This window comes from Megascapheus bottae, chromosome 11, assembly GCF_031878675.1.
Source record: "Megascapheus bottae isolate mThoBot1 chromosome 11, mThoBot2.hap1, whole genome shotgun sequence".
Classification (NCBI taxonomy): Eukaryota; Metazoa; Chordata; class Mammalia; order Rodentia; family Geomyidae; genus Megascapheus; species Megascapheus bottae.
The window spans coordinates 44,345,460-44,363,699 of NC_143519.1; the positions used below are offsets into that span (position 1 = coordinate 44,345,460).

At 34.4% G+C, this 18,240-nt stretch overlaps 1 protein-coding gene across 6 annotated transcripts in view; it reads left to right on the forward strand.

Moving 5' to 3' along the window:
• The window catches only part of Fndc3a (fibronectin type III domain containing 3A), a 100,274-nt gene that overhangs the window by 21,998 nt on the left and 60,036 nt on the right, over positions 1–18,240 (forward strand). For 3 of the 6 annotated variants that reach the window (XM_090342150.1, XM_090342149.1, XM_090342151.1), the window contains 2 exons: positions 106–241; positions 6,351–6,426. In XM_090342150.1, the coding sequence (XP_090198276.1) occupies positions 143–241; positions 6,351–6,426 (175 nt within the window). In that variant the 5' untranslated portion in view covers positions 106–142. Of the gene's footprint in view, positions 1–105; positions 242–4,705; positions 5,014–6,348; positions 6,427–7,756; positions 7,950–18,240 lie in introns of those variants that run through there. The other 3 variants (XM_090342154.1, XM_090342155.1, XM_090342152.1) reach the window with 3 other exon arrangements.

Sequence of the window (18,240 nt, forward strand, 5' to 3'; positions counted from 1 at the left end):
AAATAAAAAGAACCATTTGTTAAATAATGCAATAAATACTGAATATACTGTATTTTAACATTTTAAAAGTACATACACAAATGACTACATATTTTTGTTTTGCAGAGTTGAAGGGTTATCTGGTATTTATGTCGTATTGATAATGGCAGAACATCCACCATTATTGGATACAACTCAGATTTTAAGTAGTGATATTTCTCTTCTGTCTGCTCCTATTGTAAGTGCAGATGGAACACAACAGGTAAGGAAATTGAAATGTTTATTTTCTATGTCTAGCACACTTGTCTATTTTTTTATAAGAATGAAAATTTTAACGTTTAATTAAACTTCACAATAATGAGTTCCAGTTAATTAGTAAGAACTCCAGTTCATTCTGAACACAAGTTCAGAATGATTTTTGGTGCTGTAAGATAACAAAATAATGAGACTGCTGTGAAGTTGTTTCTAAAGTGCCTCACTAATTCCTTTTGTGTTTATTTTGTTACCATTAAGTTGTTTTCTTTTTCCATAAACAATGTACTGCTCCTCAAATGTTTTTAAACCAAGTTTAACCTTGCTTCTTAATGATGATTATAAATCATTTTGAGTCGTGATATTATGACTTAATTGTGCAATTAAATGACTGCCTACATTATAAAATAATAAAATTTTATCTTCTTTTTCTCCCCATCTCTTACAAGCCTCTCTCCAAATACACAATTCCTGGAAAGCTGATACAGTTTTTTTTCAACCCAGGGCTTTCAAAGTGTAGTTTTGTGGTTGCATTGACTTAATTTCCCTTAACCCTGAAAGGACAGGGATAATGAGTGTATATTAATGGACGCAGTATGGTAGGCAGTAAGTGAGCATAATTCTCACAACTATCTTTTATGGTTGGTATTTTAATATGGTGGATGAGAAAACAAAGACTAAATGATAATTCAGAGGAAAGGAAGCTTCATACTTTTTGTGTTACAGACATTTTACTAAGAAATTTATGATATTTAATTTTTTCAGCAATTCCATGTAAGAAGTATACCTGTCCTTATTTTGCAAATGAAACAAAATGAATTTGGACCATCTAGGCTACATAGTAAACCCCAGTCTCAAAAACAAAAAAGCTAGGGGAAAGCCTAGACCAACAAAACCTTTACTGGAAAAGGCTTCAAAAAAGGCAAAAAGGAGCAGAGAAAATTATCTGGAATTGGCTCTTGTTTATTATCATCATCATCATCATCATCATCATCAATCCTTTGAGTAGTTGTTCAAAAGAGTTGCCACTTAACAAAGCAGTTTATGAATACAATATACCTTTATCAATGTTACCCCTTTCAGTATTCTCACCCATTCTTCCTCTACCTATCCTTCCCTCACTCTTCTTAAATTGTAGGCTATCCATTAGATTCTTGACTATAGACTGGTTGCTAGTTGTGTTGTACCTGGCTCATAAATGATTTAGAGCAAGGAAAATAAGACAAGGAGCTGAAGTCTACAACCTTGAGATTGCTTGAGTTGTGGGGGCTAATCTTACTTTAGATTGAGATAAAAAATATTTAGGAAAAATAAACAGTTTTCTATAATAAAAATAACAGAAGCAGCAGCAAGTTTGGGATCTGAGGGAATATGAACTTTATTTGATTTTAAAGTATTTGGAGATGTATAAGCAGAGGTAATAAAATTTATCGCGTTTACCATTTGAACCCTTAATGTTGAATCAAGCCCTTTATTATATGAATTTCATTTAGTTTTAATAAGTCTTAAGACTTATTTGAGATTCAAAGCTAAGTCTGTAAGATTCAAAATAATTTCTTCTGGCCTTAATCCCTAAAAATAGTTAATGAATTAGTGAAAAGATCAGATTTCAACCAGATTCATATTATTTATTTACATTGCCAGAATATTATTTGTTCTGAAGAAATTTTCATTCAGTGTGAAGAGATGGACATTAGTATACAACACTTGATACAACACTTGAATAAGCAGGCCTATGATACCAAAATGAAACTTGGTTTATTCTGCACTTTGCCTTGAGAATGTTGGAGCTGTTCAAAGCTGCCTGTAGCTGTCTTATTCTGTAGTTATTTTATTCCTTTCATGGTTTTTGGTGGGCTTTCTAGCTTTCAAATTCATTATTGCCTCTACAGGCAACTATGATGTTAACCAACTGCCCTGTATTGTTGACAATAAGAAGAGCTCTGAGTCAGGTTAAATAAAGACAAGCCATGTGACTGGAGGTTTCCATGAAACTGCCAGATAGATCAGATGATGACAGTTCTTTGGAGATGAAACTCTTATGGAACACCAAACTTGTCTGTTCCCTCTGGTGGATAAGTAGTCTGGTTTCATTGCTATTGAGACTTTGAAGCTGTAGATTTTCAAGGCTACTATGAAGTATAATCAATCCTCACCTTATATAAATATATAGAATGAAACTGTTCAAAGCCATAGATGAATAATTGTAAAAAGAGTTTTTTTAAAAAAAATTTCTTCCCATTCAAATCTTTAGAACTTCAGAGTAAATAAAACACTTCTTAGGTAACTGAGTTCCCAACCTTGAAACCTACCTCATTTTTGTAGATAACCTGTTAAGTTTTCATGAAAAGCAGTCTCTTTGGTTGGACACTTGACTGAGAATTGTCGTGTTGACAATTTAAACCTTAGGTCTAGAGAAAACCAAAACCAGAAAAAGAAAAAGCTAAGGTATTTTTTGCTTTTTATACCATTTTTTAAAAATTCTACAAGATTAATTTAAGATTTGCTTTTACCTAATGGTATTGCTAACTTATTGCTAACTCATGGAGATGAAAGGTCTGTTAGTTTAACTAGAAATCAGAAGCACAACTACACAAAAATATGAGATACAAATACTTTTTTTTTTTTTTTTGCCAGCCTTAGGGCTTTAACTCAGGGCCTAGGCATTGTCCTTGGACACTTTTTGCTCAAGGGTAGCACTTTGAGTCACAGCGCCACTTCTGGCTTTTTCTGTGTATGTGGTACCAAGGAAACGAACCTAGGGCTTCCTGCATGCTAGGTAAGCACTCTATCCCTAGGCCATGCTCCCAGCCAAGATACAAATACTTTTCAATTTAAAAAGTTACAAATTTGGAATACATGCATAAAACTTTAATAGCTTGCTTACCAGGTTGTAAACATTTAATAAACTTTAGGGTTGAGGTAACTAAAGTACTGCAATAATAACCCATATCTTTGTGACCCAGAATAATGGGCCAGAGCATCAATCATAAATTTTATATTCAAAACACTGATTTGTAGGTTTGCCTGACACAAAATAGTTCTATGTTAATTTCCTCTTTTTTAGAAGTTTTGAAAAGATTAGAATATAACCATTAGTCTCTTTTCTGCTGGAGTTTTTTTTCCTCTTGCTGTATGATTATATATATCGTGCTACTTTGTAACAGCATTTCATGAAAAAAATATATTTTTCAAGTTCTAGTGCTATTCATGACCCCTTTTAGACATAAAAAGTCTTATATACTAGTTTCAGATTGGGAAATCTGCCCTGTGGCCACCCTCTTGCCCCTCAAAAAAAAAAAAAGGATAAATGGAAAATTGGAAAGATGTGGAAAGGTTTGAACCTTTGCATACTAATAGTAGGAGTGAACATGTAAATCCAGTTTGGAAAACATGTCTGCAAATTCCTCAAATAAATAATTACTATATGGGCCATTCCCAAGAGAAATAATATATGTCCATGCAAACTTTTTCAGTAGAATTCATAATAGATAAAGTAGATGGTTTTCAAATGTCTACATATTGCATTTATCTATGCAATAGAATATTACTTAGCCGCGAACTGGTAGGCAGTACTTCAGTATGTACTTCAATGTGGATAAGTCTGGAAAACATGCTAAGTGAAAGAAACTAGTAGTGAAGATTAATAAAAGATTTTTTTTTTTTTTGCATCATGGGGCTTGAACTCTGGTCTTAGGCACTGTCCCTGAGCTCTTCAGCTCCAGGCTATTGCCCTATCCCTTGAGCCACAGTCCCACTTCCTCTTTCCTAGTGATTATTTGGAGATAAGAATCTCATTGTCTGTAGTGCCCAGGCTGCCTTGGAACCAGGATCCTCAGATCTCAGCCTCCTAAGTAGGTAGGATTACAGGCCTGAGTCATCCCGCCCTCCTAAAAGATTCTTTTTAAGTTAATCAAACCTCAAAAATTTGCTGTAGTGATGGTTGTACAGCTTTGCATATATTAAGAACTACTAAATTGTACTCTATAGGACAAACTTTATGGTCTGGATTTTATCTCAGTAAAAATTATTTTATTTTATACTCATTTACCATATATATGGTAAATGATAATTTAAAAGTGATTACTAATGATCCGGAGATAATTATAAGATGGTTACCAGTCTTAAATTTGTGAAATTGATTAAACCGATAGATTATCATTTATAGATATATATATATAGTTGTTAAATATGTTGTCTACTTCATTACATTCATATCCACATGTAGTATATATAAATTACATACATACATACTTATCTTACATTCTCCAAGATCAGAGGTAAAAAGTATATGACTAATATACAGCTTTATCATGAAATATATTTGGAAACAGCTTACTCTTAAAATCTAATTTGTTGGGTGACATTGGATGATCCATAAGCAGAAGCTACTTCTGTTCTTTGTTTATTTTGTTTCTATGGAAACCAGATACATTCATGAACAATAGGATGCTTGCTGTACATTGGTTAATTTGAAAGCAAGCTTGGAGGTGGCTGTTGACACGTATACTAATAATTATACATTTAACATCCCACCTCTACATGTATTTACACTGGACAGTTGTAAAATAATATAAGATGCTACCAAAATGAAGTTTCTGAAAGTTGCCATACTAGACTAAGGACAGACTGAAGTCCACTTTGCCAATGAAGATTATATTCATATTTAGTGAGCTGGAACAAACTGGAACTTTGGGAACAGAAACAGTTGAATCTTAGAGCAGCTGTTAGTAGCTGTGGTGGAAAAATTATATGAGAAAATTGAAAAGGATGCAAGCATCAGTAAGTAAATTGCTAAAGTTTCAAAACTTTTTAGATTGAGTTAACACTTCAATCTAATTTTATAATTTTATAATTTTATAATTTCTTAACAATTATTGTTAAGGAGTGAGGTGACTTTTTTAGTGTAGGTTCTGTCGTGAATCAAAGCTACAAATTTACCGGTTTGTAAACATCAAGTTACAGAAAGCCTGTATTATTCACTGATTTATTCACATGTCTGTGGCCAAGCACAATAAATTCACTAATTGGTTATTTAATTCATTAATGGAATAAATAAAATGTAAAACAGAAAATTATAATTCCCACACATGTATTATGTTCTCGGTTGATAAGAAACTCCCAGGCAGTGCAGTTTTATCGTCACTTGTCTTTAAGTTATTGTGCGATTTGCTGAGTATTTACCTACATTTAATTCTCTGAAAATGCAATACATTGTCCAAAAGATGAAAGAAACAAGATAAAAGTTCTAGACATCCTCCCAAACCACTAAGTGCACTGGTAGGATGAAACTTTTATATTTGCTGAAGGTGGCATGTCTTTGGTAGAAGTTAGGCAGTGTTATGGGAGAAAAAAATGAATCATATATTTGTAGTACTTAAGATAAAGAGGGAAGTTGTTGTTTTTCAATACTGATATTGAATTCAAGATCTGATACTTGCTGGAATTACTTGTTCAGCTAGTACTCTTTTACTGGAGCCACACTTCCAGTCTTTATCTGTATTTTGAGAGAATGCTATGGTTCCAGTGGGAAAAAAACAAAAACCTGAAAACAGTTTTGTATTTGAAAGTTTTAAGACACTAATACTTTAACAATGTAAGTTCTTTTCCAGGCATTTTTTTTCCGCCAGTCCTGGGCTTGAGCTCAGGGCCTGAGCACAGACCCACTTTTGGCTTTTTCTATGTATGTGGTACTGAGGAATCGAACCCATGTCTTCATGCATGCTAGGCAAGCACTCTACCACTAGGCCAAACTCCTGGCCCCTGTGTTCAATTATTACGTGAAGTGTATTGACATCTAAGTGAAAGTTTGGACTAATTTCTTTTTCTTTTCTTCTTCTTTCCCAAGTATTAGGATTTGAACTTGGGGCCTTGAGCTTGCTAGGCTGATAATCTACCATACCCCCATCCCTAGTATTTTCCTATTCCCTTTACTTCTGGCCTAAATTTGTTTGACCTACCAAAAAACTCAGTTTAATAAGCCAATGTTATAAGTGTTTGATCTCCATTTTTCTCAGTTTTATAAGGCTCAATAGCTTACATCAGCTTTCTAGAAACATTTTTAATAGACCGATTGGCTCTTTTATTATTTCTACTAGCATTTCTTTTCTTCATTTTAGGTTATTCTGGTACAAGTTAACCCTGGGGAAGCATTTACAATAAGAAGAGAAGATGGACAATTTCAGTGCATTACAGGTAAGAATAGTAATTTATTACCATTTGTAACAGCAAAAAAGTATGACACAAAGTGTATATTCCTATAGTGTCTTCCTTTCTTTCTCACTACCAATGCAAAAGAGGCAAAAAAGTACTGAGCAAACAAAAAAGCACTGAGCAGGGGCCGGGAGTTTGGCCTAGTGGTTAAAGTGCTTGCCTAGCATGCATGAAGACCCGGGTTCGATTCCTCGGTACTACATACAGAAAAAAGCTGGAAGTGGTGCTGAGGCTCAAGTGGTAGAGCTCTAGCCTTGAGAAAGTCCAAGGACAGTGCTCAGGCCCTGAGCTCAAGCCCAGGACTAGCAAAAAAAAAAAAAAAAAAAAAAGCACTGAGCATTGCCATTTGTTGCAGCAGCATCCTAACTTGTCTGTTCATCCTAACTTCTTGACTACCGTTAATATATTTGATTGCTCATGATGTTATTTCTCTGCTCAAATCTTCAGTGACTGTTAGGATAGTTCATAACTGAGAGAGTTCACATGACAATAGGCTTACAAGAAACTGTAGGATTTATAAGCAACATAATAAACTCTGCCTCAAGTTTGCCAATTAGGTCTTTGTGGAAGTAATTTAATTTTTTGCTATGTACTTGATTGACTATATCTCCAATTTAGCACATATTTTAGCACTTGTCTAAAAAATGCATATCCTTTTGCAAACTTATTTTCGATAAGCATTATTTATAATTGGAACATTTAAATTAATATTGCATGAGTCTTTTCAAACACTTTTGCATTTTTCAAACACTGTTTTAGTGGAACTTAAAATACAAGAAATGCTAATCCCAGTAGGATAATCAAACATTCAATTATAAATTTCAGTGGGTAGTTTGTAACTAATCTGTAAACCCCCTCCTTATAAATCAATGTAATTGACATTATATGTGCAGTAACCCCTTCATTCAGTACCAAAAGGCATATCTTGTTTCGAATGTGTCTGCAGCACTAACAGTACTAATTAGTACTAATAGCAATATTTGGAAGCCATTTTTTGCACAGGGCCAGATTTCTGTTTCACTGGAAATCACACACCTTATTCTGTACGTGATACATTGTAAGAATGCAAACTCTTAAAATACTAGACAGAATTTTAAGAACACAGGAAAGGATAAAGGGAACCAAAATAAATACTTTCTTTTTTGTTACAAGATGGAATATAGGTAGAAACAAGAGTTAAAAAAAGGGGGGAGGGCTGGGGTTAAAATGTTTATAAAGACAAACATCTTGTATATACCCTGAAAGAGACAAATACAGGAAGAGAAAAGCCTAATAACTACTGAAATTCATCACCCTTTTTATTCATTGTTAGCTTCCGTCATCTGGTAAACTCCTTTCTGAACTACTGCTATTAACAATAGAAAGAGTAGCAATTAAAGCAAAGCAACAGATAACAAGGAGAAAGTCTCAAAGAAGGAAAACCATACAACAGTGAAAGGAAGGAAGAAAATAGAGCCTGTGGCTACAAGACTTCCAAGTTATGAAAGTTGGTTTGGTTTGCTTTTGTAAGTTAGTGCTACTTGAGAATAGAGCTTCTTTAAAAAGTATAAATAACAGCCTGGAGAGAAGATGCTGATCATTATTCCGTGAATTTATTATTTCCTGAAGTATTACTTGTCATGAATTCAAAGAAAACCACCTGCCACATTCAAGAATACAATGGCTGGGGATTGACTCCGCAGTAGAGCCCTTGCCTAACATGCCCAAGGCCCTGGGCTCAATCCCTAGCACTGATGTTTGTCCTCCCGGAATTCTTTATTATACTCTCATCCCTAAAAGTGCAGTCACCTATGGACTTCTTCCCAGTTTGCTCATTATTTGATTTATTTATACTGTCTGATTTGAGCCCCTGCCTCATTTTTCTTTTATGCCATTTCTAGCAAGGCAATTCATTTCTGCACAGAAAGAAGTAACTATCTTTAATCTTAGATTTGTTTCTGTTGAGAGATTTTGAAACTGATTTAACAACTTGATGCTTAGATGTTTTTTGTACCACAGTGCTTTAGTAAAATGTCAGCAAACTGTCCTCTGATGAGAGACACTTTGAAATTTAAGTCATTTCTGCTTAGTAACTTATAAATAGTAAATTAAATATTTATTAAATGAGTATTTTTATGTTCATATTAATAGATCTCTGTAACATATGCTAAAGACAACCCTTCTAAGTTATATTTTGTGAGTTAGTAACCAGAATAGGAAATTTAGCAAGGTTCCTAAATTTGAATTAGTGGGAAGGTAATGTGGCACATTCTTAAGAGCCCTATTGTGGAGCTGGCTCTTCGAGTGATAAATTAGGACCTTCCTTTAGATATCCTCTGTTCTGTGAAGCTCTTGCTTTGATTTTTCTCATCTCGTAACACTGAATATACACACAGAAATAATTGAAGCCAATTGTTAAGTTGTGTAAGTATGTATAGTCCTAGTTCCTTTCAGAGAACCCAGCATATTTCTATACGTTCAATAATGTTTTGAGTTCAATAAGGATGAGGAAAAAAACTTAACATTTTTTGAGCCTTCCAATGTGTCAAGCACCATTGCTTACTAGTTTTAGTACTTGTAGGAGTAATAGTCTTTATATCACACCAAAGTAATTCCTCAAACACAGAAAAGGAGCTTCATACCCTGTTCTCTACGACAAATGACAGTGCCCACTACAGTACAAGAGAAGTGAACTTTTAACTACAAGTAGAGCTTTCTTATTTTATCAGATTTAGAATTCACTGTGAGTCATCTATTGAATCTCATTTCCCAAAGAAAACAAATGAAATCTTGGACAAAAAAAAACCTTTCAAAATAAATGATTGTGTGTGCAGATTAGATGATAATTGTATTGACATGTATAAAAGATGATTTGAAAAACTGGGATTGTTCCAGGTAAAGCACTGAAAGACATTAAAACATGAAATCATTCTTATGAAAGACTGTATATATGAAGGATGTTGAACCTTGAAAGAAATACTTGGGAGATACTGTTCTCTGTACCTCTTGAGGTACCAACAAGTAAGAATTACAAAGAAGCAGCTCCTGACTCAGGGAGGAATGTTCCAGCAGTTATGGGTAGGAATGGAGTTGTTTTTATTAGGGTCCTATCATTCATTGTGTAGGAGATATTATAAAAAAAAGAAAACCAGAGAGAGTTTAGGTGAATCAAATATTCATTCTAAGAGTCTTTGATTCCAGAATAACTGCTTAATTAAACATTAGCAATCTCTTTAGTTAGTTCTAAGAATGAGTTGCTGGAAAGAGAACTTAAATTCAACAATATGTGCAGAGGCACATTAACTGAAGTAATTGAATGGTTATTGCTCATAATAGGCCTACAAATAGAATGCCAACTAATTAATTTACAAATACTCATCACTGGTGATTATAAGTACTTGGGAGAGAAACTTCTGCTAAACTTCTGGATCTTATAGGAACAAAAACAATTATGTTGTCTTTCTCTGGTGCATAAAGCCTTATTTAACTAAAGGGTTGAAGAAATAGTATCTTCCAGTATGTTTCCTTAACAATATAAATTGCCTTTTTATCTCTGATTCTGTCTGCTAAAATATGCCTTTTGCTTAGCAGGCATTCTTTTGATAGAATAAAATGAATTACTAAAATATACACTTGTTTGCTTTGCTAACAAATACCAATATTAGACTTTTTATATTTGGAGATATTTTAGTGCCTTCGAATCTTCAGTGCAAACACCAATTAAGATTGTTACCAACACATTCATCTGCATATGTAGTGAGCTATACTTGTATTTAGTCCATTTAATCAAAATTGCTCTATTTCTGCTTATTATATTATGGTTTGGCTAATGTATAGAAAAGAAAGATGAGTTAAAGTTTGTTGAGAGATCTTTGTTTCTTTATACTTTTACAGAGGGAAGCCAAGAAACTAATGAACAATCCCAGAAAGCAGTAAGATGTTTTCGGTATTTGAGACAGGAAGAGCTCTCTGTATAGTTAGTCCAATTTAGCCTTGAACTCAAAACTTTCCTGGCTTTAGCCTCACAACCAGCATTGTAAGGCCCTCACCACCAGGGAAAGAATAGCAATATCTCCCAGCTTCAAGTCTTGTAATTCTCTCTTTGGGTTCCAAATTGTTCAGACCAGATTCCCTTATCTTCCTATTGCTGCTATTAGGACTTTCTTCTCTGCCAGCTAGCGGTTAGTTGGTATTTCTACTACTGTTCCCTCATTCAAGAAGTAACTACCACTGTTGTTCCTGTGACAAAGGATGTAGAATAAGAATATTGCAGTTGGGGTTATGGGAGGGTTATGGGAGTTGTAAGTTGCTTTGTAAGGAAACATGTAGACCTCCTGCTTATACATAGAGATGTTTCCATCTCTTAGTAGTTGCACACTAGGAGTCCAAATATGTAGTCATCTATCTAGTCTAGATAAGGCTCAAATGGTCCAGTAGGTATTATGGAATGTTACTAGATATCATAAGAGGGAAACCAGGAAGTTTCTGGTAGTAAGAAGAGACTTACTTGCTGAAGGCTTCTCAGTGTTTGTTTAACATGCTAATTTTATTGTGAATTTTCAAGAAGTAGTTGTCATTTTTAGCATCTTCTAAACTTTTGAAACCCTTTTCCTAAAAGCTTATTATCCAAATTTTATAGCACACATTTTCAGAAGCTCTTATCCTTGAAAAATTTATCTTAAATTTCAACTTCTAGCTTCTAATGTTTTGATACTCATCACTAACTCATATTTTTAGCATCCAAAGATAGATAGATAGACAGACACACACACACACACACAGATGGCCAGATTGCCTGCATAGAGGAGCAAAATACCAACATAAAAGTAAACAAAGAAATAGAAATACTTGTACAAATTACAAAAAGCTACCTTCTTATAGATGTATAGAGCCTTGTAAAGCCAATACAAAAGAGACAATAGCTAGGAACAGACTAAACAAGAAAGGGAAAAATAAATGGCTTTTAAGCATGGATATTTCAACCTTACTCAAAAAAAATGCAAACTGCTTACAGTGAGATACTGTTCTCTCCTTTCAGACTGACAATTATCAAAAAGTTAAAGAACTGCAAGTATAAATACTGAAATTTACTAAATTAACAAAAATATGAGAAGGGATATCAATGTGTGAGAAGTAATGCACCTACTATCTGGCAAATGTAACTGTAACCCCTCTGTACATTACCGTGATAATAAAAAATAAAATTAAAAAAAAACTAAGGATCTTAAAGATCTTTCTCTCTTTGACACAGCGTTCATTTCTGGTAAATTCACTTACCAATATACCAAGGTAAAATGATACTTGTATAGTGTGTTCATTAAACATTGTTGGAATAGGGAAAGTTTGAATAACTTGAATTTTATTAGAGAAATAAATATAGTCCATTCTTACAGAGGAACACTGTATAACTATTAAGAGATAAATCATCTCTGTGTATCAGTGGGAAACCATCTCTAAGATAAATAAATATACAGAACAGTTATTTTATAAAGAGTATGCACATAATTGCTTTAGTATTCACAGGATACCTGTGAAATAATTTTTTTTTGTCAGTCTTGGGGCTTGGACTCTGGACCTAGGCGCTGTCCTTGAGTCTTCAGTTCGAAGTACCACATTACACCTTGAGCCACAGAGCCAATTCTGGTTTTCTAGTGGTTAATTGGAGATAAGGATCTCATGGTCTTTAGTGCTGGGCTAGCTTTGAAGTAGGATCCTCAGATCTCAGTCTCCTGAGTAGCTAGGATTACAGATATGAGCCACTGCACCCAGCCTATAAAACTATAAGAGATGCATTGTATTCATAAACTTCTTTGTCAGATGGCAACTCCTTTGTACAACTATTTAAAGATAATTTTTAAAATTAACTAAATGGTATAAGAATAAAAATAAAGAATGTTCTGCTTTGGGAAAGAAACAGTACGGTTGAGTGAACAGTTTGTAAAAGGGAGTTTTCAAACCTCCAATCAAAATAATGATAGTGACTATTTCATAGCCATAAGCAAAGATCCTGAAGGAAAAAAAATGTCTTCTTATCTTTCTTTGAGTTTCATCATAAAACATCTCCAATAGCAGGCCACTGGTGGTTCACACTTATAATCGTAACTATAAGTAATTAGGAGGTTGAGATCAAAGCCAACAGGGGCAGGAAAGTCCATGAGACTCTTATATCCAATTAACCACCAGAAAACCAGAAGTAGAGCTGTTGCTCAAAGTGGTGGAGCACTAGCCTTGAGCACAAGAGCTCAGGGACAGCATCCAGGCCCTGAGTTCAAGCCTTATAACAGACCAAAAAAAAAAAAATACAAAACCAAAAACCATAAATAAGAACCTGGATAAGGATCTGGTTCTAAGTGTGATAATATTATAATCTGAAGGCTGAAAGCTATGAAAAAGATGCAAAACCCCTATTCCTGTTTTCCTTCTTTTTCTTCTCAGACTCTAGCATACCATGGACCTAGTAAGTTTTTAATATATTCCCCTCTCTGTCCCCCACCCAATTTTAACAATTTTAAAATTGTTAGCTGGCAAGGACTAAGCTGAAGAGGTTGAATAAGTATAGGGGAAGAAAGGAGCAACAACCAATGTAAAATGTGTAAGAAAAATAAGGCTTTATAAGCCACTCTTGTGATGTGAAGATATGTAGTAAATATGTATGGAATGTTTTCAGCACTTCTGGAAAATAGTCTTTGCTTTCTTCTATGAAACAATCTAAATTTAAAGGTTAAAAGAACTGTGACAACTATTCTCAGCAGGCTTTATGTTTTGCAGATATCCCTTTCAAATGATTAGTTATTTACAAAAGAAATCTTAGGCTGTGAGAAAGCTCTTGATCAACAATGGTTTCATAAGAAATAGCATTTGTTAAAAGGGTAACACCCAAAGCAAGTGCCTGAGGATATGAGCAAGAGTACTTGAGGCATTTTTTAGTTGATAGATTAATAATGATAGAACCAAAGGTTGGGACACACTTCTAGTCTTCCTGGGAAGTGATGTTCTTTTATAAACTCAGAGGAAATGTAGTCATTTAAATGTACAGGACTAGTTTCTTTTCAAGAGAACCTATAGCACAATGTGAACTCTGGCAAGGATCTGATACTTTGTATTCCGTTATAGAAGAGATTTTGAATCTATCACACAGCTTCAAATATTTTTCATGTTAGCTTTGTTTTTAGAGCTCATATAATCTCTGATAGATCTTTCTACTGTTTTCATTTCACTCCTCTCTCTCATTCCCTTCTTTCCCAAACCCCCAGGACTCTCCTGAGAAGATATTTTAAAACCTTATAGTACGTCATCTTTTCTAATCCACCTTTAACCATAAAATGTTTTATGTCCAATAATAGTAGAACTAAAATTATTAAAGGTCATAGGAAGAGGAAATAGTGAGCAAAAGGCTCTTGACACTGAAGTGAATTATTAGGTCCTGGGACAGTGATCTAAATCTTTAGATTTTAATATTATTTGTCAAGTACATCATGTTATATAAAATCCTTACTAAATAAAAAGTAACACATCTGCATATGATTGTATAAAGGGCTTTACTACAAAGGCCATTTTCCATGTAACTCATTTAGTTATAGATCCTTAAAGCATGTTTTTAAAGGTCCAGGACCCAAATCACAGAATCTCTGAGGAAAATTAAAATTAGAATCTGTTATAAGGAGGGCACATAATTAAATATTGTAAAAGATTGGCAGTTAAAATTTTTCTCATGTATTTTTATTGTAATTAATAGCAGGGTTACAGTTATATTCTCCTGATAGAAAGTGCATTACTTCACACACATTAATACCCCTTCTCATGTTTTTGTCATTTCCCTCTCCCCAGCTGTTACACTTTTTTAAGAGCTTAGCACAATCCATTTTACCATTAACAGTTCTAATTTAATATAGTCTTCATAGTGTATGACTGCACTGCCATGTCACTTGAGCACTCATTTAACATCAGTGGCCTTAATGTTAGCTCTTGGCAGGATTTGCGTCATTGATTTGTATCACTGCCCTGTGATGTCAATGTGTGGGTGTTCAGTTATTGAGACATAGTTAACCTAATGTGCTGCAGTAAATCCCAAGTTCTGTTTCCTACTGGAATAACAAAGAGTGATTCATCTTCATCCATATTAGATTGGTACTAAAAATAGTAGTATTCACATGCACATTGATATAACAGCCTCTGTGGATTTCTAACAAGACCACCAAAAATAACTTCTTGTTTAGAAACAGGTTAACACATTTCCTATTTCAAGTTACCTATTTATGTGCAGTTCAATTTAATGTGAAAGGTAAATTTTAACCATATTGATAGAGTAATTCATTAGACTTATTCAACTTACTGTGTTTACCATGGACACATCTAAGTTCATTGAAAATCTAATTATAGACATTTTCATTTGCTTTTACATAGATAAATGAAATTATCTATAATTTGCCTCATACTCATGCTACTAACTTATATATTATGCTTTATTCAAGCTTTAAAAAGAATAGCAAGTTTCCAGAGATGAGCCTCTAAACATCTAAGCATAAATAATGACCTTGGTATTTTCTATTTCCTCCATAACTTCCTGCTTCCTTCTAATTCCTAAACTTAAGTCCTGTTCTAATTGCCAATCGTGTGAACAAATGGTACCATGGGTTTTAGAGCCTTAGTTAAAAAAAAAAAAAAAAAAACCTCCTTCCTCGAGAGACTTGAGATGGAGAATGTCACAGTTCTAAACCAGCCCTGGTTAAAAAAAAATATATATATATATATAATCCAAGTCTTTATCTCTAAGGCAAAGAAGCTGGGCATATGATGATACCTGTCGTCCCAGCTACTACAGAAAGCCTAAAATACAAGAATTGTGGGCTAAGCAAAAAGTGAGATCCTGGGTCCAGGAGTGTGGCCTAGTGGCAGAGTGCTTGCATAGTAGGCATGAAGCCCCAGGTTGTATTCCTCAGTACTACATACTCCAGGCATACCAGAAAGCACCTCAGAAACAAGAATATTTTTCTAATTAAAATATAATCTTAAAACATTACAGAAAAAAAGTCCATCAGTGCTGTCAGCATTAAACTTATTAATCCTGAAATATAACAAGCAACTTAGTTTTTGAAAAAAATATTGATGTCATTACAAAATACAGGAAACAGAAAGGAGACCCATTAATCAAAACATAACCAATTCTCACTATTGAATTTGAAGCCAAGCTCTAAGGAGAAAAACTGCTAAGATGGTAGAAATAAGCACATCTTCTCCACAACAACTTCTGTCTGTTATTTCTCTTCTAATAAATTTTTCTACCATTTTTACTTTTTTTTTTCTTGCCAGTCCTGGGGCTTGAACTCAGAACCTAAGCACTGTCCTTGGGCTAGAGCTGTACCATTTGAGCCACAGCACCACTTCTGGCATTTTCTAGGTATGTGGTGCCGAGGAATCGAACCCGGATCTTTGTGCATGCTAGATAAGCATTCTACTACTAGGCCAAACTTCCGGCCCTGTATTTTTACTTTTTAAAAAACTACATTGAAAGAAGAAATTTTTCAATTAGTGATAAGAAATTCATCTAATCATAGCTAGTAAACTGATTAAAATATAAGGATATATACTAATAATTTATCTTATTCTTCAGTATTCTGATACTATAAAGACCTTTAAATGCTATTTAATGTACTTGTATGCTTCTAATAAAGCATTTTATTTAAGTAATCTGGTAGAAATCACATATCCCTTAATAAAATAAAGACATAATTATATAATGCAGTCGTGCTAAAATTAATTTGTTGTAATGAGTTTTATTCCCCTTTGACTTTCAGAAATGTCCCTGACTGATATGATGTGGTTACCCTATTCTACACTCTTTTTTCTCTCTCCTGTCACCAGAGGTCAGCCAGACTGGGGAAAAACCTTTTTCTCTTTAAGAAATTATTCCTATAGCCTGGCGCAGTGGCTCATGGCTGTAATCCTAGCTACTCAGGAGGCTGAGATCTGAGGATCATGGTTCAAAGCCAGCCTGAGCACTAAAAGACCTCAGACTCATCGCCAATTAACCACTAGAAAACTGGAAGTGGAGCCCTGGCTCAAGGGGTAGGGTGGTAGTCTTGAGCTGAAAAGCTCAGGAACAACACCCATGCCTAGAGTTCAAGTCCCACAATTGACAAAAAAAAAAAAGAAATTATTTCCAGCTGGCTCATACTTGTAAACCTTACTACTCAAGAGATCTGAGGATGATGGTTTGAAGCCAGCTTGGACAGGAAAGTCTATGAGACTCAGCTCTAATTCAGCACCAAAAAGCCAAAAGTGGAATTGTGACTCAAGTGCTAAGAGTGCTAGCCTTGAGGGGAAAAAAAAGCACAGAAACAGTGCTGAGCCCCTGAGTTCAAGCTCCAGGACCAGTGCATGTACAGAGAGAGAGACAGACAGAGAGTGGGGGAGGGAGAGAGAGGGGAGGGGAGGGGATTAGTCCCAAAAGAAACCACAAATTCTGACAAAAGTTAAGATTGGGGGAGAGGTCTAGGGAACTTGGTGGGAATGTAAATTAATGTAGCCACTATGAAAATCAAGGAAGTCCTCCAGAAACTAAAAATAAAACTACCATATATTCCTGCTATGAACTCTTGAGCATATATCAAAAAAAAGTCAACATACATGAGAGTTACCTACATACCCATAGCTTACAATATGGAACCAGTCTACGTGTACACACACACACACACACACACACACACACACACACACACACACACAAAGTGGAATGTTTACCCATCAAAATGAAGGAAATTACATCATTTTCAGGGAAATAGCTGGGACTAGAAATCGTCACATCAACTGAGAATACGCTAAGCTCAGAAAGGTAAATAATACATTTTTGCTCATATGTGAAATCTAGATACAAAAATAATTCGTGATTGTAAAAGAGGTCTATTAAAGGGGTAAATCAGGAGGGAAAGGAGAGGGGTATAGAAGTGAACATTATAGCAGTACATTATGCATATGTATAAAAATAGTATAGTGAATCCCACCAAAAACTGTTAAAGATGAGGATAAGTAAGAAAAAATATTGTGCATAGTGTAATTTCATCAAAGTACATTTTATACAGTAAATATCACAATGAAATCCTTGAGTAAAAGTAATATGTGCCAATATTTTTTAATTCCCAAATCTTTGTAAGTTTGGAGAGGTTTCATTTAGCTAAGACATAGGAAAGAAGTAAAAAGCAGATAACAATCTAATGTGATAGAACTGCTGCCATAAACATACTTCTGTATGTTGGCTTCTCTGCTTCTTTAAGGTACTCTACATACCTAGGAAGAGGAATGTTGGGTCTTAGGGTTATATGAATATTATAATAGTTTTCCTCTGTATGAATGTTACAAATGCGTCTTCTCGCTCCCGTTCCCTAGCAATAAAAAGCAATGCTATTTCCTCTGCTTAAAACCCATAAGCAATTCTTTACTAATAGATGAAGTCTAAATTCCTGACCATGTCCTATTATGCTCCTTATGAACCAGATAGTGCCCCTAAATGGGTAAAATACTTCTCTCTCCTCATTAATACTGCATGAACCACTTTTTTCACTTACATCAAAGATTAACAAGTTTAGTTTTTTGTGCCAATTTATAGGTCATTTTTATTATAATTTATAATATTTGTTATATCCTAAGCAAAAGGAACAGCATAAGCTAATGTTGGTGAACATGAAGGTTGGAGCTAGCCCATTTAAATCTAGTGATGATTTGTAACTATAAGTCTTTGCAAGATACTTACCCTCTTTGTATCTTAGTTTCCTTAGCTGTAAAATGAGGATGACAGTTATTCCATTTCACAGGGATATAATG